Here is a 23407-nt window from a genome sequence, read left to right on the forward strand (position 1 = left end):
AGTTGTTATGGTGAACACCACTGACTTGAAAACGATTTCAGCACAACCTTGTCACAAATTGTAACATTGTGGTCGATCCCCAAAGATTGAATCCAACTACCTAGTCTATGGTTGCAATCACAGAGAGACTGCCTCTGTTTTCGTCTCTCAACCAAAGCAATTACCGACACAAGATAGGCAATTACAATCTCTGTCTACCACCACCCCACCAATAACCCATCTTTTTTACTTTGAGCACCACGCAAAAACATTCTTATGTGTCCACAAGTCACTAACAAAATCATATTTTCTTTTCAACGAAAAAAGACTATATTGCCTCACAAAAGATCATATATATGCATTATTATTGTCAAAAGAACTTAAAAGTGTGAAAAGACTGAGGACTAGGATAACCAAAACGAATATAACAAATACAGATACAATTTATCATGAAGGATTTGATTACAAAGAAATCTGATAACAAATAAAACCAAAAAAAACTACAAGTAACTAAACCTCGATAATTGGTTTTGTGTATGTATTGACTTTGATATGCTTACCTAGGGTTATAGATCTAAGGAACAAAGAAAAGGGGGGATGCGTACCAGATAACCCGTTGAAGAGCATACATACTCAAATTCAACATACAACAAGCAGTTGAACTCCAATACGTTCTAACAAAGTACATTCGGACTTCTCCTACAACGCAGAAGTAAAATTGACATAATAAGAACCAAATAATATCACATAAGTCTGGAACAAAAAGAGTACAAAATACTGTCATACCATCATCAAACAACTTACTCATGGGTTGTTCAACCAAGCATTAGCTCACTACTTAATGGATTCTACATACAAGTTCAACATCTACCAGGGCAATTTAAGCTAGGGTTGAAGTCCGGGTATTTATTACGACAAGTACTCGTGATTCATAGAGTATACTTCCTCAACGAAAGTGAGAAATACTACTGAAATTTCCAAATGACCCTAGAATTAGAAATCAAATTTCATTCGTTGCACCGGCTGAAACGACATTTAATACAATAATTTGAAACTTTTCAGGACGAATCATTAGTTAAGAACTCTACGTCGAAGCAGACAGCGTTACCTGTTACAGACTTCAAGATGAATATATGTCGGTGATCCTCATAAGACCCAAACTAATTGCAGTTTCATTTATCCACAACCACAATAAACTACGAATGGGTTGTGATAAATCTCGATCGTTCTTTTGTGCAAAATCTTTGTGGTTAGCATTGTATAACTACCAAACAAAGGAGTGGTTGAATAAGATGCTTAATAACACAAAAATTGTCTCATTCTTGGGTGTGGATCTACTACATAACAAGGGCAATTATCCTCCTACGAAACTTACATTCTATCATTTACATGTTCTCCATAACCAAGTATTAGCAGTGTAAGGCTAAAATACACATTATTTTTTGTGATACCCCCTACAAAGACATATTCTATCATTTCCAGGTTCTATCAAGATTTGTTTTAGGGCGTCATCGGTAATATCACAAAAAAATAATGGTTAATACCAAGCAACACCGTTCGGCCCAAGGAATACAAGCCTAAAGAAGGAAACCCCACCCTCGAGCAACCTGGGGGAACAAAAGAAAAAGAAGGAACTTTTTAAGTCGGACAAAGATCAAGGTTTAACCGCTGGTAAGGATAGAAGCGAAGTTCTCGACCTCACGGAGACTTGAAAGGATTGAGCTGAATAGTGGGGAAGACGAGCACAAAGAAAACGCGGAGCCATTGATGGTTGAACCACTAGCTATAATAGCACCAGGATAGGAAAAACCAGTGAAGGAGGGTAGTTCAGAGCTTCCAAGAGAGAAGAATGCAGATAATATAGTAGTAGTAATAGCTCTACAGCCAGATAAGGACGATTTTTCTACTGCAGATAAGAAAAGGTCACCAAGAGTCTTTATAGAGTTTAAGAGCCTAAAATGGCGCATGAAAGAAACACCCACTCTGTAGAAAGCAAGGTCGACCACGAGAACAACGGATATTAACCAGATATGTCAGTGAATCTTCTAAGTTGGAATGTAAAGGGCCTTGGTAGTTCGGCCAAGCACCTAGTTGTAAGGAAATATGTTAAGAACTTTTGTGTCTTGTTTGTGTCTGCAAGAGACAAAACTGAATTCTGAATCTATGTATCTTGCTTTAGTTAAAGGGGTGTGGGGTAACTATAGTTGTAAATTTGCAATTCGGATGCCATCCCATCTGTCAGAGCATCGAGAGGGATTCTTTGTGCATGGAATACTGATATTTGGAAATGTTAGACTGTCGATCGGGCGTTTTTTGTTTTTCACCAGTTCTTAAAAACATTGTCGGTAATTTTACTTGGATTGTCAATGGAGTCTACGACCCTTGCACGAAGGAGAAAAGAATGGAACTATGGACAGAACTAGATTACATCAAAAGCACATGGAACCTTCATGGTGCGCCGAGACTTTAACATTGTAAGGTTCATGAACAAGGAGAGAAATGGTACAAAGATCATATCTGGCATGAAAAGCTTTGAAGATTTGATCAGCGGAAATAACATGCTAGACCTTGCTAAACAAGGTATGGAATTCTCGTGATAACCAAGAAAACCCAGCTATAAGTCCTTCTAGATCGCTTTTTGGTTAATCAGGACTAGGAGGATAAATACCAGATGGTAGAACAAATCATTTTATCCAAACCCATCTCGGAACAAAGGTCAGTCAACATAATCCTTCCCCCTTTTCGTCTTGATGTTGGATCTAGATTTTAAAACAAGAAACCAAAGAATAGTGGGAAGAGGGAGTGACAAATATTTCAGAAGGCAGAACCTTATGGACCAAATTAACACATCAAAGAAAGCTTGAAGCCATGGTCCAGAAACAAATTCAGACTCTTCCGTAACAAACTTTCCAAACATTAGCAGGAGATCACCTCGATGGGTAGAGCTAAGGAAAGCAACAACTTATCCTCCCAACACTTTGTTGTCAAGAGTTAAGATCGAGCTTCAAAGATGCTAAGCCAGAAATCCAGGGTACAATGGTTGGAGGCAGGAGACAGAAATTTCGCCTACTTTTATAAGATCATTAACTGCAGAGCTCGTAATAATCGGTTGGGTATGAACATACACAAAGACAGAACTCTATTTGAGAAGGATTTTGAGCTAGCAGCTGTAGAATACTTCAGCAATTTGTATCAAGAGCCAAATGAATGTACACTCGAAGGCCCCTAAAATTGCGAGGAAGACTGAATGCTCGGAAGAGGAGGTTTTGGGCGCAATCAAGGGGCTAGGGTAGATAAGGCTGGCCTGATGGCTTAACGATCTCCTAGAAAATATGTTGGGATATCATTAAAACCGACATGATGAACATGATTAAGGGATTTGGCTTGGAGATTAAATCAAATCTATATAGTCGTAATTCCAAAGAAAAATAAATCTAAAACTTTTGCGGATTTTAGACCTACCGACTTATTAGGGTGGACCATATAAGATTGTTACCAAGCTTCTTATAACAAGATTATCCAAGGTGTTGGATCAGCTAATCTTTCCCTTCCGAGGAGCTTTCGTGGAAGGGAGGCAAATTCTTGATGGGTTCGCGACTTAACTTGCTGATATCTGAAGAAAAGAAGGAACTGGAGGGTTTTTAATTAAAGATGACCTGGGAAAAGCTTATGATAAAGTCAGACAGGATTTCCCTTATCAAACTATGGAGAAAATAAGACTGGGATACAAGTGAAGATCTTGGGTGTACAAATGTATTTCTTCAACAACTTGTTGGTCTTGATTAATGGAAGGCTTTCTCCTGTTTTTCAAAGTTTTGGAGGAATACACCAGGGAACAGACAGAAGATTCAACTTTGGAATGACATTTGGTGCTCAACCATGAGCCTTAAGGATAGATACCCAATTATTTAATTCCTCTCCAACTCTAAAGACTATTCAGCCAGTCAAATGTTCAACACTAACCAGAGTTGCCGGGACCTTCAAGCTAAGAAGGAACCTGAACGATAGGGAGATCCCTTTCTTCACAGAGTTGATGGAAGTGATAGAAGGACACAACCCAAATGATAGTGAAGATACAAGAGTATGGAGAAAAGGGAGAAAGACCAATTCTCTGTCAAAATTTATATCAAAGAACAAATGATGGTGAATCAGATAGCGACTTCGATGTGAGCAATCTGATTGGACAAAACACATCCCTCTAAGAGTAAGTTTTCCTAGTTAAGCAGCTTGTCTACACAAAATCCCAACAGTCGATCAACTAAACTGCAGGGGTTTCCAATTGGTCAACAGGTGTATTATGTGTAAAGAGGCAAAAGAATCAACAAGCCATCTCTTTATACACTGAAAAATTGCATCAGACATATGAAACTATTTTGCTAAATGAAACGTTATTTGGAACTGGATACCAGGAGGCATCATCTGGTGCATATGGAAAGACAGAAGCTATGTTGAAAAAGTGGGCAACGGGGCCTAGTCGGCGGACCCGGGACTGGGCTTAGTCGCTAATAGTCGTATTTACACGGGACTAGTCGTATAATATAAATATATAATTTATTTTGTATAAGTAATTATGTATAGGTATAAACATAAACATTTGAGACAAATATGAATAAATTCAAACCAACCAAAGTATTCTAAATCATACTAGATGAAACACTATGAAATCATACAACAATCACGGATATATTCAAACCCTAATAACTATATTCCAATTATAAACATGCTTTCAACATTAAAAGACTAAGAAATCAGTCAAACAAAGGATTGTATTGTTTCAAATCAACCAAATAAGCTCATTACATGAAATATATAACATTTTTTGATGATTTTATACCCATAAGAACTGATTTTGTTCTTTTTTTTGTTGATTTGAAACAATAAAGTCCTTTTTTGACTAATTTCTTAGTCTTTTAATGTTGAAAGCATGTTTATAATTAGAATATAGTTATTTCTTAGTCTTTTTTGACTGATTTCATAGTGTTTCATCTACTATGATTTTAGAATACTTTGGTTGGTCAGAATTTATTGATATTTAGTTTAATTTGAATTTACAGTCTTAAGCTATGAATTCTGCGAGTACTGGATCTGCTGGTGCTAGTAGTGTTGCTCCGGTGAAAAGAAATTCCTCGGACATAGCATGGGAATGGAGATTATGTAGGAATCCTAAATGACAAGAATTTGGTTTGGTGTACGTTATGCGGGAAGAAGTTGTCAGGCGGAACCTATAGACTGAAGGAACATCTTGTTGGCAAAAAAGGAAATACTTTACCATGTAGTGAAGTTACTATTGAGATAAAGAAGAAAATCCAAGAACAAATGGATAACTATGGTAAGAAAAAATTCGAAAAGGCTAGAATTAGTAATATCATTCAAAATCATGAGATTTTGGGTGATGATGATGATGAGGGATATGATGAAGATGTCGAAGATGAGGGTGAAGTATTGGTGAAGGAATCAAATACTGTTAATGCTAAAGGGTCAAAAGAGAGCAAGCAATGTTAGAGGTTCTATGGATGCTTATTTTAAGCCTGATGCTAAGAAGATGAAATAAGAAACTCTAGATAGAAACAATCCTCATAAAATAGAGTCGATGCACAAGTCTTGGAAGATATATGTCATTTTGGCAAATGAGGCTGGAATCCCTTTCAATGTTTTAAAATCGTGAAGTAAATCTTGAACTACTTAATCAAATATTGAAGTAAGTCCTTTTTTTTCAGGAAAAGTTGTGTCTACACTTTGAAATTTTAAAAGGGCCTTCTATTCACCTCTATCAAGGTAAGATTTCAGTCATACGAAAGAGCATATATACGAACAGACACTAGAAATGAATTTTCTGTCAGATGAATGTCATTTTTATGAAAATAGGGTGGCATATAGTAGTTAGTACAAACGAAAGATCATAATTTTCAATAGTTGAGAGCAGTAATAGCTCCCTAGATAAAAGACTCAATGATACAGCTTAGCGGGTTATAAGATTTAACTAACTTCCCCATATATTTTTATTCTTCACATAATCAACAAGAAGAATACGGCTGAAGAGATATAATAGGATGAGGAAAGTAAAGAACGGTAGTTTTGGAAATAGTACCTTAAAAGTTTTTTCAATCCAAATCTTCTTCTCTTGGTTCCGAACCAAAATCACGATTCCCCTGATTTCCAGAGTTCGATCCTCCATCATTGTTGCTGTTGTTGGTAGCAGTACCACTACCGCTTGTCCCTGCGCGTGAAGCAAACGGCCAAGGAAAAGTAATTTGAAACCTTCTCTCGCCTCCTCTTGGTGTCTGTGAATCATCCTGAGTTGCCCCACCACTTCCACCATGACCAAAAGACCCAGAAGAGACAGAAGCCGAAGGAACCTGGGTCTGATTCTCTAGGGCTTCTTGATTGCGCCTCTCGTAATCAGGATCATCAGTGGGTAATTCATATCGACAAACAGGACAAGAATTATGCATTTCAAGCCATGGAAGAATACAATCTGGATGATAAATATGTTTACAGGGCATCTGTTTAGCTATATTCCCTATTTCAAACATATCCATACAAACAGAACATTGTGCAGAATCAGAAGATAACATTTCATCACAAATCTTAACCTCAGGTAGTGCTTCGATTGCCGATTTTGAAGCAGGTGGAGTTCCATACCTATTTGGATCGTTCTCTGCTAACTGCTGAATCAATTGTTCAAGACCAGGACCGATGAAATAATCTCCTAAGTTCGCCGGAAGACGTAAACCACCACCACCAGTTCCAATATCTGAAGGGTTATTCTCGATCACAAATTGAATATTTGCACCACCAGCTGTTAGACTTTGGATGTAATTCTGAATAAACATTAAAGGATTGAATACATCAGACTCATGAGACCCGGTTGGGAATTGAGATCGGTTCTGGTGTCGTGAGTTAGGGTTGTGAAAATCAGGATCGAAAAGACGAGAGATGTCATTTGGACTGTGAAGATCAGCTGAACTGGAAGAGAAAAGAAACGGCAACCCAGCGAAACCGGATGATACGGAAGAAGGAATCCCATGTTCACGAGGATTACTCGAGAAGGCAAAGAATGGATCGGGATTAGGATTAGGATTAGGGTTAGGGTTTTCATATTCTTCAAGAAATCCACCATTGCAATTTGGGCAAACAAGGTCGGATGAAAGAGATGGTGTAACAGATACAGTACGGTTACATTGGTAGCAAAAATATTGACGATCGGCCGCGCCGCCTCCTTGTCCGGCGAGTGACATTTGCTCTCTTCTTCTCCTGTCGAAGTAAGACGGTGAGACAATTTTGTATGGAGTGGAGAGTGAAGGATGTGTGTAACAGTGTAAGGGGCATTTGCCCACAGCCCCACACTAGCAAAGGTGAATAAAATGGGACAAGCCCACGTAAACAAAGAAAAATGCAATAACTGTTATAGGATGGTGCGGACCACCCTTCCGGGCTGCTAGTGATATTGTCTGCTTTGCCACACCTGGGCCTCACGGTTTTAAAAGGCCTCATTAGGGAAGGGTGCTTACCCTCTTAAGAGGAACACCACACTCCTGTCTCCCACCAATATGGGATTGTTTTACAACACACCCTCCCAAGACCCCATCATAGTAGAGCGAATCGTGATGATAACGTGTTATAGGATGGTGCGAACCAGCCTTCCGGGCTGCTAGTGATACTGTTTGTTTTGCCACACCTGGGCCTCACGGTTTTAAAAGGCCTCACTAGGGAAGGGTGCTTACCCTCTTAAGAGGAGCACCATACTCCTATCTCCCACCAATGTGGGATTGCTTTACAACAATAACAACATTTATTGGTGAGTCATATAATGGTTAGCTTTGATCAAGTCAATAAGTCAACAAAACGGTCGAGAAATAAATGAGTCAACCAGGCGAATCCATAAGAGTTTTGTCACGTAATTCTAGAACTGGGGGGTCTGTACAAGTTTCTTAAACGTTGTAAGTCCTGCTTTGACTCTAAAATAAATCAAAACAACCCTATTTAAAGCTTCGCTCTAGATCTTTGAACAACAAGGGAGGTATATCTGAGTCGGGCCGGCACCTTAAAGTCATGTCTCGCCAACCGGCGACAGAAGGTTGAAACAAGCCTGGATTTCTCAACCTGAACCCTGACCTGAATTTAAGATTGGAAAAAGATAAAGAACGACCAACTAAACGAGCAGGATTTGTTCGAGCTCCAAGAATAACCTATACAAATCTAAATGACAGACGCATACCAAAAGCCCACTTTTTGTACGTGATCCGCAAATCGCCAAAGGACCTGTTAGTGTCAGAAGATACGCAATCATTGAATTTTATCATCCGAAAGATCACAATGCGTGTCTCCATTAAGTTGGTGTCCTACCACCGCATCATCTCAGTCGTTCATCATGGTTGGCCAATATATAAACATCATAGGTTCGCCTTAATTAGGGTATGAGGTTCATCTCCTGAATTCAATCTTTAACTGCAAAACATCCCGCTAACTTGAGCTTCAAAGAGGTTCCTGAATTTTTTGAGGTTTTGTTTCTTAAATTGTCACAAAAAAAAGGTTCAATATCTGATTGTTGATCCTCCATCATCTGAGTGATATCTTAAATCTACTTTTAGACTTCATCAGTTCAGCTCTAGAAGGAGGGCTAACTCTAGGAAATCTTTAACATTTGATACTTCGAATTTATATCTCTGTTTCATTAAGAAATCCATCACCCGCACCCCGATTCACTCCAAATCCATCGGGCCCACTGCCAAAGATCTAGTATCGTAGACTGCTTTTAGCAAACAAACAAGGAGTTGGAAGTAGCTAAAGGAGGGAGCATAAATTCGCCTAAAGAATCTCCACTGCCAATCGTCGCAAGAATTAGAGGAAGACTGCGTGATGAGGAGTCACCAAAGGTTAACATGGGCAAAGAGCCAAATCTGAACTAAAAGATTAAACGAGTCAAGTTCAAATAGAGCTATGATGCGGAGGGCAAAGCAAAAGCAAATGACGATTAATGTGTTAAAAGATTCAGTAGCTCACTCAACGGTTGAGCTAGACATGACAGCAAATCCGACGATGTCGGTTCAAATCAGAGATTTGGCCTCCGAAGTCACTCACATCAAAAACACCATGTCCAAGGATGATAAACAATAACTGACCAAATTCCTAAAAAGCAACGGGTATATATTTGCTTCAGTGCAGATAAGGTACCGGGTATAGATGCATAAATTAACTCTCACCTATTAAACGTGAAAGTGGACCAAAAAGTCGTCAAACAGATGAAGAGAAATTTCGCCCTAGAGAAACAAACAGAAATAACAAGACAGGTGGCAAATCTCCGGGCCTCAGGAGTACCCAGACTGGCTGACTAATGTTGTATTGGTCCCAAAGAAAAACAACACTTGGAGAATGCAACAGGACATATACTGCCCGCCCGTGGAATGCAAAGCAACTAAGAATTGTTTTCACTAAGAGGTAATACCATGAGGTACCCTTGCTCTCTAGGATATATGTGTTGTCTACGAATGAAAACTTTTGAAATTAATATGTCAAAAACTCGACTACATATTTAATGAATAATTTGCAAAATGTGATTTCAATACCTTCGCAAGCCTAGTAAAGGCATAAGATGAATTCGTTTTACCCTCCAAAAATTAAAGTAAGTTCTGAAATATCGATACCAGACAATGTAAGCCTTGCTTCTCCAGACATAAAAAAGACCTGTTAGTTTAGCTTGAATGTGTTTTCAACTGACTAGGCAATGTAAGCCCTACTTAGCCAAAGGTCGAAAAAAGCCTCTCCAGCTTAGCGCAGATGTGTTCTCAACCAATAATTTGTAGTTGAAAAATGGGACTAAATTTCCACACGCGTAACGTGTTTAAGTATTTTTTTTAATTGGTCAGCTGGTCTCCTTATTCTGGAGTCCGACAATAGGATTGGAAACTTCAAGCCCAATCCCATTAGTGGGTTTGGTCTAAGTTTAATTTAGGTGTTGCTTGTTTTTTTTATTTTTTCAGATCTGAAATCTGAATTGGGTTCCAATTCAGATTTCAGATGTTTGTTTTTGAATTTTAGAAAATCTGAAAATTTGGCTGAATTTGGTCTAAGATCTGAATTGGCTGAAAAACCCCCAAATATTTCAGACTTTAAAACAAGTCTGAAACAGTAACAAGTCTAAAACAGTGGTTTAATTTCTGAAATATGTGAAATGTCGTTTCTGCCCCTACATTTTTTAAAAAATGTGTCCACAACCACCACCACCACCGGCAAACCAAACCACCGACAAACCAAACCACAGCAAAACCACCACCAGACCACGGCAAAACCGACACCAAGCACATAACCTACACCATCACAGAGCCCAACACCACCACCACAGATCCCATCACCACCACAACCGCAGATCCCATCACCATCACCACCACCAAGAAGTTTGACAAACCACTCAGACCACCACCAACAACAACACTAACCCGGACACCATTGTGGTAGATATGTTAACCCTCGCCGGATATGGCGAGGGTTTAGATTTCCATATCTTCACTTAAACAAAGAGAATGAAAAAGAGAGAGATCATGTAAGAGCAGGTTAGAAAGAGAGAGAGAGCCAGCTAGAGAAGGTTAGAGAGAGACATGGCAATAAAAGGTTAGAGAGAGATGTTGGCGAGAGATGACTTTTCCATCGGAGAGAGAGAGAGGGAGTAGTGGAGAGGCTGAGATGAGAAAGATAACAAACCCTAGGGTTTCTCTGCCTTTTTGTTCAGCAAAAAAGATTAGGGCGTGTTTGGTTTATGAGGGTATATTGGTCAAAATTTTATTCAGATTCATTAACTCAGATATAAAAAACAAACATTAACTTTGTACAATAATTCAGCCGATTCAGATTCAGCCGTTTCAGTTCAGCCAATTCAGATTCAGTCAATTCAGATTCGGCCACAAATAAAAAAACAAACAGCACCTTAGTGACAACAAAGCTTGTCATGAAATAGGGTGGTAAACACGAATTTGTCCTTGGGCCCCTTGGCTCATCTAAAAGACGGGGTTTTAACTATATAGGTCAAAATAATATAGAAACTAAGTAAAAAAAACACAAAACATTTGAAAATTATTATTCATGTCAAAAAGTATACAAAGACTAAAATACCGTTTTTATCATTTTGTGTAACTAAATTCTTTTATTTTTGTTTAAACTTTAAATCGATATAACTTTTGTTTGAGATGTCGGAGTTCTATAAAGATTATATATTTAGAAATGGTTTTTCATTAGTTTTCTAATAAGACACACTTTCAATACTTTTTTTCAAAAAAAAAAACCAGCAAAAAAACGACGGTTTGTCCCTTACGTTTTTCTGCAAACATGTGTTTGCATAATGTTAACTGCCAACTGCATTTACAAAATATAGATTGCAAACATGATTTGCAAGCTTTGCAGAATATAATCTTGAGTTGCATATCTTGCAAACTCAATTTGCAAACTCAATTTGCAAACTCAATTTGCAAATCGAGAATATAAACTAAGAATATGTGTCTACGAAATCTTGAGTTTGAAATTGATTTCATCATTCATCATATAAAACTCATGAAGAAATTGTGTGGTCGACTTTAAGATGAAACCTTGAAAATTCTTATTGTCTTCTACTTTAAGATTAAACCTTCAATACTTCAAGATGAAATAATGTAGAGAGCGAGATAGAGGGAGAGAAACTTGATCAATGAATCATATAAAGAAATTGTGTTAAGCATCTTCTGAGTTGGAACTACTTTATTGTCGCTTATAATGAGATTATTGGAAGTTTTAGGGACTTGAAAGGAAGTGATAAGCCTAAAATTAGGTCTATTCCCGCAAGTATACGGGGTCAAGTTATAGTATGTTAGTAAATCGGGAAATCGTCCCAAGGAATAGGTAGGTAACTTCGAATATTGACGACGAGTTTAGCCCAATAATCAAAATGTCAATAACTACTTAGACTAAAACACACACACACACACACACCACTCATAAATTTGATAATTGATTTGCAAGAAATAAGAAAATAAATAAAACTAAACTATCTAAGAGAGGTGAGAAGATATCTAAGATTATGAAATCCACCGCACAATTTCACTTTATAAAACAAGCACTTAATTACTTAAATCTCTTTTGTATTTACTCGGGATCCAATAATGAACTATTTGGATTCCGGATGATGTTCTAGATAAAACAATTTTATAATTACTAATTCTAATTGTCTACCTTATAGAGATTCGGATTGCTTAACTATTATTCATCATCTAAAAAGCATACTCCATCTAACAACTTAACGAAAGTATGAAATATCTAATTATGAGGCATGAGTAATGGAAAGAAAATCCAATCCATATAGATAAACAATCAATAGACATTAAAGCACATCAAAGAATTTAATTAATCAAGAACAAGTATTATAAAGATCCAAAATGGGTTTCATTCACAACCTTAGATTGCTAAGTTAACTATACATGGAATCTAGAGTAACATTCATTGACATTATAAAATAAATGAAAATACTAAGAAATTAATGAAAAGAAATCACCAAGAATGTTCAAATTCCATATCCCCATGTATCTCCAATTTGTCCAAGATTTGCTCCATTTGTGCTCAAGAATTTTACTCCAAGAAATCCAAGTAATAGCTATTTTATTGTCACCCAAATAAGAAAAAGAAAGAGAAGGAAGAAATTAGATGTAGAAAGAAGTTGGAAAGAAGATATGAAAGGGGATAAAGATGATAGAAGAATATGGAAGAAAGATGGAGATGACTATTAACAATAGTGGTAGAGAGAAAGTAGTAGTAGAGAAAGATGGATAAAGAATGGAAAAGATGGGTTAGGTTGGAGAAAGAAATAGATAAGAGGGGATTGAGAGGATGATTTTAGGGTTAGAGAAAGAAAAGTAGAGAAAGAGAAGGTAAGGGAATAGAGAAGAGGGATTGAGAGGGTTTGCAAGTCTAAAGAGAAATGAAAGAGGTAGAGATTTATTTATAGATGGGTTGATGGCTAGGGTTTTAGGAGTTAATTGGGAGAAAAAGGGAGAAAGAGGGTTAAAATAGGAAGTTAGGGTTGCTTTTTACTCAAGAAATGATTTCTTATTGGTTGAACATAAAGTGAGACAAAAAGGAAGGGCTTTTAGGTAATTTCGGGGGGTTAAAAGGAGAAAAGAGGGGACCACGGTATTCTGTCCGGTTTGTGCATTCAGGACGTGCCACGTCACCTGCTATTATCCCACCAGCCAGAATGGTGCCCGAAAGTGTCCCACCAGTCTACATTATTTGACTCCAACTTTGACTATGCATATCTCACTCTTCCGGACTCCGAATTGACTTCCGTTTTCTCCTACGAGCTCGTCTCGGACTCTACTTTTCACTCGTCACTTACCTTGTCCAAATTTCCCAGAATACCCTTGTGTCCAAAAGACCAAAATGCCCTTCAAGTAACTTTTTCTCATTTTTAACCGTTTTCACACCTAACTCCGCAAAAGACACCTAATCATAAAAAACAACCATTTTATTATAATAAAGACTCGAAACGAACTAACTTGGCTAAATTAAACGACTCAGATGGGACATTTTCATGACCCATCAGGAAGCCACTAACCATATTTCTATTTGATTCAAATTAAGGTTTTGGTTTTGAGTATCAATGAACTGTCTTCCACTTCCCTGATGAAATCAACTTGCCTTTCATCACTGTTGATGCATCTTGTGCAAAACATTTGAACATCACATTGACGAAAAAGACGATGGCGACGAAAATCTCACGAAGATGGTGATCACAAACTCAGACGAAGAAGGAAAAAAGAAGCATGGATGGAGAAGAAGAAGCATGGAGAAGAATCATGATTTATAACTTGTATCAATGAATGCGAAGATGTTGATTTAATCTATATTAGGTTTAGAATGTTTTTGTTGATTGAAATTAAAAAAGAACAGCGAAGAAGAAGAATCACAGTGAAGAAAGGAGGAAAAAACCCAAAAACAACTTTTGGGTTTTTTGAGAGAGTGAGAGAGTTATGTGGGTAAAGGTAATTTAAGAAGGAAAAAAATAAAAATGACCTGATTACTAATTACTCATATTATTTTAAACTCTATGCATCTTTACCAATAATATTTTGTCAACTCATAATTAATAGTAAAAGGGTAGGTATTATGAAATCTTTTACTATCCAAATAGTCATTTCCTAAAGGGAGAATTACTGAAACCCCCCAACTCTGATAATGTGTTTACTGAAACCCCCTACTTTAATTAGTAATTACTGAGACCCCCCAACTTCGTTAGATTAAACAGAATTGAGCCGTTAGTGGGAGGCAAATGATTTAAATCTCCCTTTACTAAATCCGGACCTAATAATGAGAGCAGTAAATGGGGCGCCTTCGCCTAAAAAGAAAGCCGCTTATATCACCTTTAATATCTTCTCCCTCACTTTTGTCCCTACCAAAATCGATGAAACTCTCCTCCCTCACTAAAACCAGACGAGTTCATCTCCCACCTCCCATCAAACCAACTCGATGATAATGCTCCCTTGCTAAAATCAACCAGACGGAATCAAGCACGAAGCCGAGCAGCTGGCGGCTTCAACTAAAAGGTATGACTTCATTCACTCTCTCTCCATTCGAACGAACTAGGGTTTCTGTTTTTTTATCTCTCTTTCTTTCCATTCGAATACAACTAGGGTTTTGAGTTTTCAATCCCTTAGAGTTTTCAATTCAATCCCTTAGGGTTTTAATTATTATCCCTTACAGTAAAATTTAACCTAAGATTACAGAAAATAGATAAGAACAGATTTATTGATTTTCTTTATATAATTACTTACCCTTTTCTTGCAAACTTTGATATTAATGTATCCAATCAATGTTAGACTAGATTTATATATTTCAATGGAGCTATGAGATTTATGAACTCAGTTTAGCTTGATTACTTATTGTATCATCAGTTTAGCTATAAGATTTATGAACTCACTAAAACCAAACTTTCATTTCATGTTGTTGGATATGGATTATGATATCAGTTTAGCTTGATTATTTATTGTTTCATCAGTCTCAAGATGATATCAGTTTAGGGCAATAGTGATTTACAGTGTCAAACTTTCTCTGTTTTTGTTGAATTTATGGATTATGGAGATCTCTGAAATTTGTTGATGTTTTCATTTCATGTTGTTGGATATGTTTGAAATTTACTATTTGTCTTTGTTTAGAATTACTATTGATTTGATTTGGCTAAAAGCTTCGTGACGACATACATTATGAGCTCGAGTTACAAAATGTAAGCTTCTTTTTTGATTTGTGATTCCATTTGCTTCATGTGAGAGGATGTTTATTAACATACTTGACTAACAGAGACCCAATTGGGGGTAAAGGTACTCGTAAAAGAATGGTTGACACACCTTCTCCACCACCATTAAGTAATCGATTTTGTTCCCCTTCTCCAATTTCATTATAGTTTTGTTTTATGAGATTGTTTTATAAGATTGTTTATAAGATTTTTTTAAATGATTGTCTTTGTCTTGTAATAGGTGCTACTACTCCCATCGACATTCCATTAACTATTGATGACTATACTGTAGATGATCTTTCTGATCCTATTCCGGTATTTTTTGAAGTTGAAATAGATCCCATAACTGGCAATGTAATGGGATTAGATGATATTTGTGTATATGAGGAAGATGAAGATATTTTTTAGGCTCACAATGGATTATTGGGTGAGGAAGATGGACCAGAAATTGATGTGGAAGAGGGAGATGAAGCAGAAACTGATGTTGAGTTTGAAGAGGCTATGGAGAATGAGAATCCTCCTAGGCTCCTACCCAACAACCTCCACTGCATTTTGATCAAGCACAAGAAGACGAAGAGTTTGGTCACTTTGTTCAGGACACTGAGGTGTTGGAAGACTTTGAAATGGAATTCACTGATGAAAGCCAATTAGTCAACATGACTTGCACTTGTGGTCAGTGGCAACTTATTAAGTTTGTTTGTATTCAAGGTGTATGTGTTGCGATGGATTTGGGTGGTGTAGTATACGAAAAGTATGATTTCTTACTAACTTATGTTTATCCTTTATACTTATTTATTTATATCTCATATTTGTTTGTCATTTATGTAGCATGTGTAGTGCACTATATAGATGTGGGACATACAAAGATTCATATGAAGGAAGTGTACATCCAATCGGTGATTCTACTGAGTGGGTAAAGGTATCACTTATATCTCATATTTGTTTATAATTTATGTAGCATGTGTAGTGCACTCTATTGTGATGTTTTCAATGACTTTGTTTTATGTGGGGACCCTTTTTTGTGAATGAATGCCTTATATTGTGATGTTTATTACGTTGTGTCATTAGGTTTTCTTCCTTTATAAAGAGGTTAGGTTTTCTAGTTTCTTATTCTTTCCTATTTTCAATATGCAGCCTACCACTGAAACAGTTAATGCACTTCTATTGAGGAGGCACCGGGTAGACCAAAGGTGAATAGGTATAAGTCTGCTGGAGAACCTAATCAAACTTCAACAAACAAACTTAGAAAGTGTTCCAGATGCAAGGAAATTGGTCATAATGTCAGGATTTGTAAAGGGGGTGATGTTGGAAGTAACACAAAAAAGAGTACACCTGCCGTAGTAGGGAATCCTTCACAAGTTGGAGAGTCTGCAACTCCAACTCCATCTGCACCTCATAGAGCAACACCACCACCACGTTCCCTTAATGAAATAGCATTAAAACGGACAGCAACACAAATATCACGAGCATCAAGTAGCACAACATTGCCCAAAGTAGCTGACAAGGATAAAGGTAAGGCAAAAGCGTCCAGGCATTGCGCTCAAGTGTGTGTTAAGCAGACCATAACAGGAGATGCAGGGTCTAACAACTTTAAATTTAACTTTTAGTTTTTGTGGAATTGATGGTAGTTTTTAGTGGTATTGATGGTAGTTTTTTGTTGAATTGTTGTTAGTTTTTGTCGAATGGATGTTAGTGTTTCTGAAATGGATGTTAGTGTTTCTGAAATGGATGTTAGTTTTTTAAATTAAATGGATGTTAGTTTTTAAATTAATGGATGTTAGTTCAATGTTGGAACTTATTCATATGAAATGAAATTACAACGACTAGAGACATAAAATGAAATTACAACTACTAGAGACATAAAATGAAATTACAACTATTAGAGACATAAAATAAAATTACAACTACTAGAGACATAAAATGAAATTACAACTACTAAAGACATATAATGAAATTACAACTACTAGAAAACATAACAACTGAAATAGACATGACACGTCATTAAGACCTAAATTTAAGTTTTTGTGCAACTCCTTCGCATATATCATCTAACGTGATACCTAATTTTGACTTGCTTTTCTTCAATATAATATCGGACAACCAGAGAAATTTGTCACATTCTAAACATTTCAGAAATGGAATGCCATCGTTGGGAACTTTCTGTGAAATCAACAACTTCATCTTACCTTTACGTCCTTTTTTTCACATGGATATAAATTCCAAGGACAATTCTTGAGAAAGTGGTTTTGTTCTCCACAACCATGACAACCACTTTGAAATATTGACTTTTTTGAAGAAGACGATGAAGTAACTTTTTTGAGTTCATTCTTGAACCACCAAAATCCACCGCATTCGGGAAATTGGCAAGTAAGAAATTTTTCACCAAATGAATTAGGTTTGCCGGATACCATCATTTTTCTAATTCCATTGCAATTGCCGTTTGTGCATCTTGAATACATCCATGCACAATCTAGCACTGAATGTCCGTATTGATCGCAAAGCTGACAAATAATCTAAACATTGTGAAAATTGAAAAATCATAATCATATAAATCAATCAAAAGAACTAGAGTAAAAAAACTACCTCTTGTTGTGAGCTTGCATTTTGATACACATTTGATGAACTTGAAGAAGTCATTAAATAACTTGAGTGAAAGTTGTTTGAGTGAAAGTTGTTTGAGTGAAAGTTGTTGATGGTAGGGTGAAGTTTGTAGGGTGGTTTCATGGGTTTAAATAGAAAAAATAAGGCTCAAAAAGGTGTAAAACAGTAAAAACATCTTGGCCCTCCATTTTGATCTTCTACATTCATTTCAAATAGTTGGAGAGTTTCAGTAATTACTAATAAAAGTGGGGGGTTTCAGTAATTACTAATAAAATTGGGGGGTTTCAGTAATTACTAATAAAAGTAGGGGGTTTTAGTAAACGCATTATCAGAAGTGGGGGTAAAACGTAAGAGGGCAAAAAAAGTAATATTGAAAATATTAAAGTTAAATCTAACGAAGCTGGGGGGTTTCAGTAATTACTAATTAAAGTGGGGGGTTTCAGTAAACGCATTATCAGAGTCGAGGGTTTCAGTAATTCTCCCTTTCCTAAAGACTAAAACCCTCTTAGTTGGACGTTGGAACTCTTCTTCTCTTGTTCTTTCTCTTTACTCCAGCACAGTCGGTTGAGATTTATCTCTTCTAAAGAAGTAAGTACGCCTTCACTTCTCTACCTCTTTGGCTCCCTCCATCTTTCCCAATCTATATTTATCTCTTTATGGGGAAACCAAATCTAGAGTTTTTGTTTTGATTCTGCAAGTGGGCCTTAGAATATTTTAATTCGAGGATTACATTTCATGATGCTTTTATTAGGTCTGAGATCTTTATCTGGTCGATCAAGTAAAAGAGTTCGCTTTTGGATCATTTTGGACTTGATTGTTACAATAGAAAAGTTAATTTAGTCATGCTTTGGTTTTTCTTTGCTACTTTGATTGCTTAGAAGTAGTTCTTTTGTTTTTGTTATTTGAATTACTACTCTACTTAGCCCTTGGTTTTGGAGATTTGCAGGTACAGTTAAGCTTTAAGTTCACATAGTGTAATCTTGTCAAAAACGACGCCCAAAGTGACATGTTCACTAGAGGGTCGCCTGAGGCGAATTCTCCTTGTTTCCACGGTTGGCGACTAACAGCGCCTAGTCGAGCGCCTTTAGTCGCCTAAGATAAGCGAGAGATGACCCAAAAATGTCGAGGGCGCCTACAAGAGAATTTGAATATTTCTTTTTTCTTCTTGCACTTGTAAATTAGCATGTTTGACGTTAACCTATATTGCTAATTTGCTATACTAGTATAGGACTATAGGTGTAGGTGGAGAGTTAAAAAAAAAATGCTGCAGTTGCTGCCTTTGTATGAGGGGCTCGCCTAGGCTAGGGGACAGGTCGTCACGCCTCAAACAACATAGATAGTGAACTAGAAAGAGATTGTTTTGGATTTACACATGTACAATCCCTAAAATGATCTAGTTTTACTTCTACCAATTATTTCAGCTCAGTTTCCATAATATTAGTTGGGTCGACATTAAAACTTGTAGATAATGTTCCATTCAAAATAGAAATCAAGGGGATACAAACTCGACCAGCTCCTACATGTTAATGCCTGGACTACGTGCAGACTTGAAATTCAGTATTTTAGCCACTTATCACCAAAAAGAGGTATTTTGTAAGTTATAACTTGGATTTCCAATTGCTTAAATAGTTGAGATAATCCGAGGTAAGGATTTATCCAAGGTGATCCAAGGAAGAACCTCTGAGTATCAGAGTATGGGGTTTATTCAACGCAAAGTTTCGACTCAATTGACGCAAGTCAGAGGAGACGGAAAAAGAGATAATAAAGAGAAAGATTGGACCAAAAAAGAAGGGAAAGACAAATTCTCAATCTAGAAGAACATGTGGTCTAAGTGCTTTATACCGTTGCTTAAACATTAGAACTTGAAAGAGTATGTTTATACGTTGTACATGGTAAGCTCTAATCACGTAAATTAAGTATATGAACTTTAGTCTATATAGCAAGAATTGCCTTTTTTCGAATGTCCTAATTGAGATGAAGATAATAGGGGTTAATCTTTTCTATGTACGGTCGTAATTTTCTATTTCATTTCAATGAGTGTTATATTCTCCAATAGCAAAGACGTATTATGTAATGCTTCATATCTTTAGACTGCCCATCATTTACTCTTCTTCTCTTCCCCCCTTTTTCTTATTCCATTCTTTCAGTAATTTGATGTCATTTTTCCACTTCGTAGTAGAGTTGAACACAAAATTACGAAGATAAATAGATTTTCAATGCATATAATCATTTGGTATATTTCAATTTCCAGGTTGACATCATCACATGATTCACATCTAATACCTTGGTCTGGAGGTAAGAAAACGTAGAAAACTTTTTTTACATGCAAGAAATTTTTGCGGATCCAAAGAACTTTAGAACTGAAATTATGATGGGGATCATGCCTAATTGGGTTGGTGAAGCTTGTAAACTCTCAAATTTATGTATATGAATTCATATGAAATGAGAGACATTAAATGAGAGGTTTATACTTGGTTAAATATTGTGCAAAGCCTGGAATGGTCAAATCAAACTCTGAGATTAAATCTAAAGAAAGCAGCTCTGAAGCAGGCACTAGTAAACAACCCGCTTAGTTGGTCCAGATTCAGTGAAGTTGGAGATAGAAGATACATTTAACTTATTTACACAATGAACAGTTCTCGAAAAGACTCCTACTTGAACATGGAAATAGATTTTATATTTGAATCACCTTAGCAGAACTCTTTGCAAGACCAAGTAGGATCACATGCGTCTTTTAAAATTACTGATGATTGATGAAAGCGACACAAATAGTGCTGGCCAACAAGCCGTGTCGGCCCAAAATCAGTACAAGCGCTGCATTGTGTTCACCCATCACGGGTTTTGTGTGGAGTGGCGAGCCTGGGATTTTGGATCAAATATTAGATGATCATTTTCTATGGAATCTCAAAAGGTTGGGGAATACTTACTGGAACTTCTGATGAGGCTTCTAGATAAGGGTGGGATGCCAAGAACAAAAGGAAAACTAAATCAAAGATAATCTAGAATCGGGCTCTGCCAATAAGAAAAACTAATTCTACTCTGAATTGGTCACAATTCAGAAACTTCAATGGGAATCACCTGTACACAACAATAGACTACATGTAACAATCAAATTGTTCAACTACGAACTATGGAAAACAGGAAAACATACAAGAGAATACTAACAACCCCTATCAATTCTCAAGTACCCGATATCCAATATGTTGAGAAGAAACGAAGAATAATTATAGAATAAACGAGTATATAAAGAAACACAACATGAAGGAAACTCCCCAACTTACACAAGAAACAATCTTCCTATTTGTGTTAAGGAAGCTATAACTAGCGACAATTTTAGTCTTTTGCCCTATATTGATTTTATAAATGAATAAGAAGCTAATGCCGATTTGCATAAAAAAATTTAATCATAGATCGCTTTTGTACCAACAAGATTTCTATAGTTCACTCATAAAGTGAAAGTATGGGACTGTTCTTGTTCCCCAATGAATAATGAATGACTTTCGATTTGTACTGGACAAAGCTTTCCAAGTGTTTTCTTGCTTGTGTCTAGTCCTTCTCAAAATAAAAAATGGCAACTATTGAGTTAGCTTAATACTACTCGAATTCAATCCAACACTCAATGAACATCTTATAGCTTCTTCCAAAAAGATTTCTTGGGATTAATCATATTCAATATCAGGTTGATCACTTTTAATTTTCATCTGTTCGGTGATTCCTTCTAAAACGGCATAAATTTCTTTGCAGGAACAATGTGTAATATCTTCAGCAAGAAATTCATGAACAACTCCATTGATCTCGACCCAACTACACCCAGGTTTCTTTTTAATTCTTCGATTTCTCATCATCTTTCTCATCTTTAAAGCTTCTTCCCATCTATTTTCAGAACAATACATATTCCACATTAGTACATAAACACCATCATCATCTGGTTCTAATTCAGTTATCTTCTCTCCTGCCATTGTAGCAAGTTCCAAATTCTCACAAACAAGACAAGAACTCAATAATGATCTCCAAATTACGGCATCTGCTTTAACATTCATTTTCTCAATCAGATTTTTCGCTTCTTCAACTAGTCCTGCCCGCCCCAATAGATCAACCATACAACCATAATGCTCTATTTTCGGTTCCATATCGTAATCTTCTTTCATCTTCTTGAACCATTTCCTACCTTCATCAACCAGTCCTGTGTGACTACAAGCAGAAAGAACCGCAACAAAAGTTACCTCATTTGGGCTCTCTCCGGATTTCAACATGTCAGCGAAAATTTGAAGAGCTCGGTTCCCATCCCCGTGGACTGCAAAAGCTAAAATCATTGTTGTCCATGAAAAATTATCCTTTCTCGAGATTTCTTCAAAGATCTTTTCTGCATTTTCAAGGCTTCCACTTTTCGAATACATATCCATCAAAGCGTTTTTCGAAGTAACATCTAAACTCAATTGGGTTTTGCTAATGAAACCATGGATTGCGTGACCAAGATCTAGAGCTCCAATATCAGCACAACCCGAAAGAACAGCTACAATTGTAGTAGCTGTTGGTTTATCATTTCCATCTGACTTCATTTTCTGAAAAATCTCTAGTGCCTGAATAGGTTTCCCCGCTTGGATATAACCAGTAATCATGGCGGTCCAAGAAACGGCATTTCTCATAGACATTTTATCGAACAACAACCGAGCAGAATCTAAATCTTTACATTTTATAAACCCATGAATCAAACTAGTCCAAGTAACAACATCTTTAAATTCCATCTTCCTAAAAATCAATTGGGCAACTTTAATTTCTCCATTTCTAGAATACATATCAATTAAAGCATTTCCGACTATCGATTCAGAATCCAATTCATGTCTATAAATCATTCCATGAACTACTTTTCCATGACCCAAACTTTCATTCCTTCCAGCAGCTGTAAGAGCTCCAACAACTGAAAAGCTATCTGGTTTTAGACCCAAAGAGATCAATTTTGAGAAAACAGAAAGTGCTTGAAAGGGTTGTTCAATGTATAAGTAGAGAGAGATTAGACTTGTCCAAGTGATTATATCTGGGTTTTGAATTTGATTGAAAATATTTAGGGCTTGAATGGGTTTGTTGAATTTGGTGTAGGTGTTGAGGATTTTACAGGATAAGTGTTGAAGATGGTGTAACCCTAGAACTATAGCTTGGGAATGGATTTCCTTGAGCTGTTCTATGTTTTTACATCTCTGAAGTAGAAAATGGCAGCTACTCTTATTCATTTATTTGAAAAGTAGTTAAGGATATAGCCGTTAAGGTTCTCACTTTCTCTCTCTTAAGTTTGCTCTTTTTCACTGCTTATGGTTTAATTATCGAACTGATTTATTATAAGGGGCATGTTTGTTTGTGTTTGGGGCATGACCTAATTACCAGGGATTGATGACAAAATGGTGTTTCATATATAGGGGAATGTATCACGAACATCGAAGATATTATTGTTATTACGTATCACTACGAGATTGTTGAATCGGAAAACTCCATTCATTTCCGACAGCACATCCAATTCCAAGGTTGGGTCTTCGTCGTAGATGAATCATTTTATGATGGACTTTAACCCCTTCCCATCACCGAAGG

At 36.7% G+C, this 23407-nt stretch overlaps 1 protein-coding gene, 1 long non-coding RNA gene and 1 pseudogene across 4 annotated transcripts; 1 reads left to right on the forward strand and 2 right to left on the reverse strand.

The window, feature by feature from the left end:
- Positions 1–312: 312 nt before the first annotated feature.
- On the reverse strand, positions 313–7358 carry LOC147548441 (E3 ubiquitin-protein ligase RING1-like). Its single transcript, XM_086668836.1, has 2 exons — positions 6068–7358; positions 313–678 (listed from the first exon to the last, which is right to left on the reverse strand). The coding sequence occupies exon 1, from the start codon at positions 7215–7217 to the stop codon at positions 6081–6083; it is 1137 nt and encodes a 378-aa protein (XP_086524962.1). The 5' UTR covers positions 7218–7358; the 3' UTR covers positions 313–678; positions 6068–6080.
- Positions 7359–14382: 7024 nt separating this feature from the next.
- LOC147548442 (uncharacterized) lies at positions 14383–17028 on the forward strand. Of its 2 annotated transcripts, XR_015238223.1 has the most exons (5): positions 14398–15217; positions 15292–15356; positions 15468–15977; positions 16055–16145; positions 16361–17028. It is a non-coding gene; the product is annotated as an uncharacterized LOC147548442 (long non-coding RNA). The 2 variants fall into 2 exon arrangements; XR_015238222.1 differs by having other exon boundaries at positions 14383–15356.
- Positions 17029–20910: 3882 nt separating this feature from the next.
- Positions 20911–23156, reverse strand: LOC147548443 (pentatricopeptide repeat-containing protein At2g13600 pseudogene; annotated as a pseudogene). The gene has a single exon (XR_015238207.1). The product of XR_015238207.1 is annotated as a pentatricopeptide repeat-containing protein At2g13600 pseudogene (transcript).
- Between the last annotated feature and the right edge of the window lie 251 nt (positions 23157–23407).

The sequence above is a fragment of the Eschscholzia californica genome, unplaced genomic scaffold, assembly GCF_041429995.1.
Source record: "Eschscholzia californica isolate CP2 unplaced genomic scaffold, dmEscCali1.0.p SCAF_3, whole genome shotgun sequence".
Taxonomy (NCBI): domain Eukaryota; kingdom Viridiplantae; phylum Streptophyta; class Magnoliopsida; order Ranunculales; family Papaveraceae; genus Eschscholzia; species Eschscholzia californica.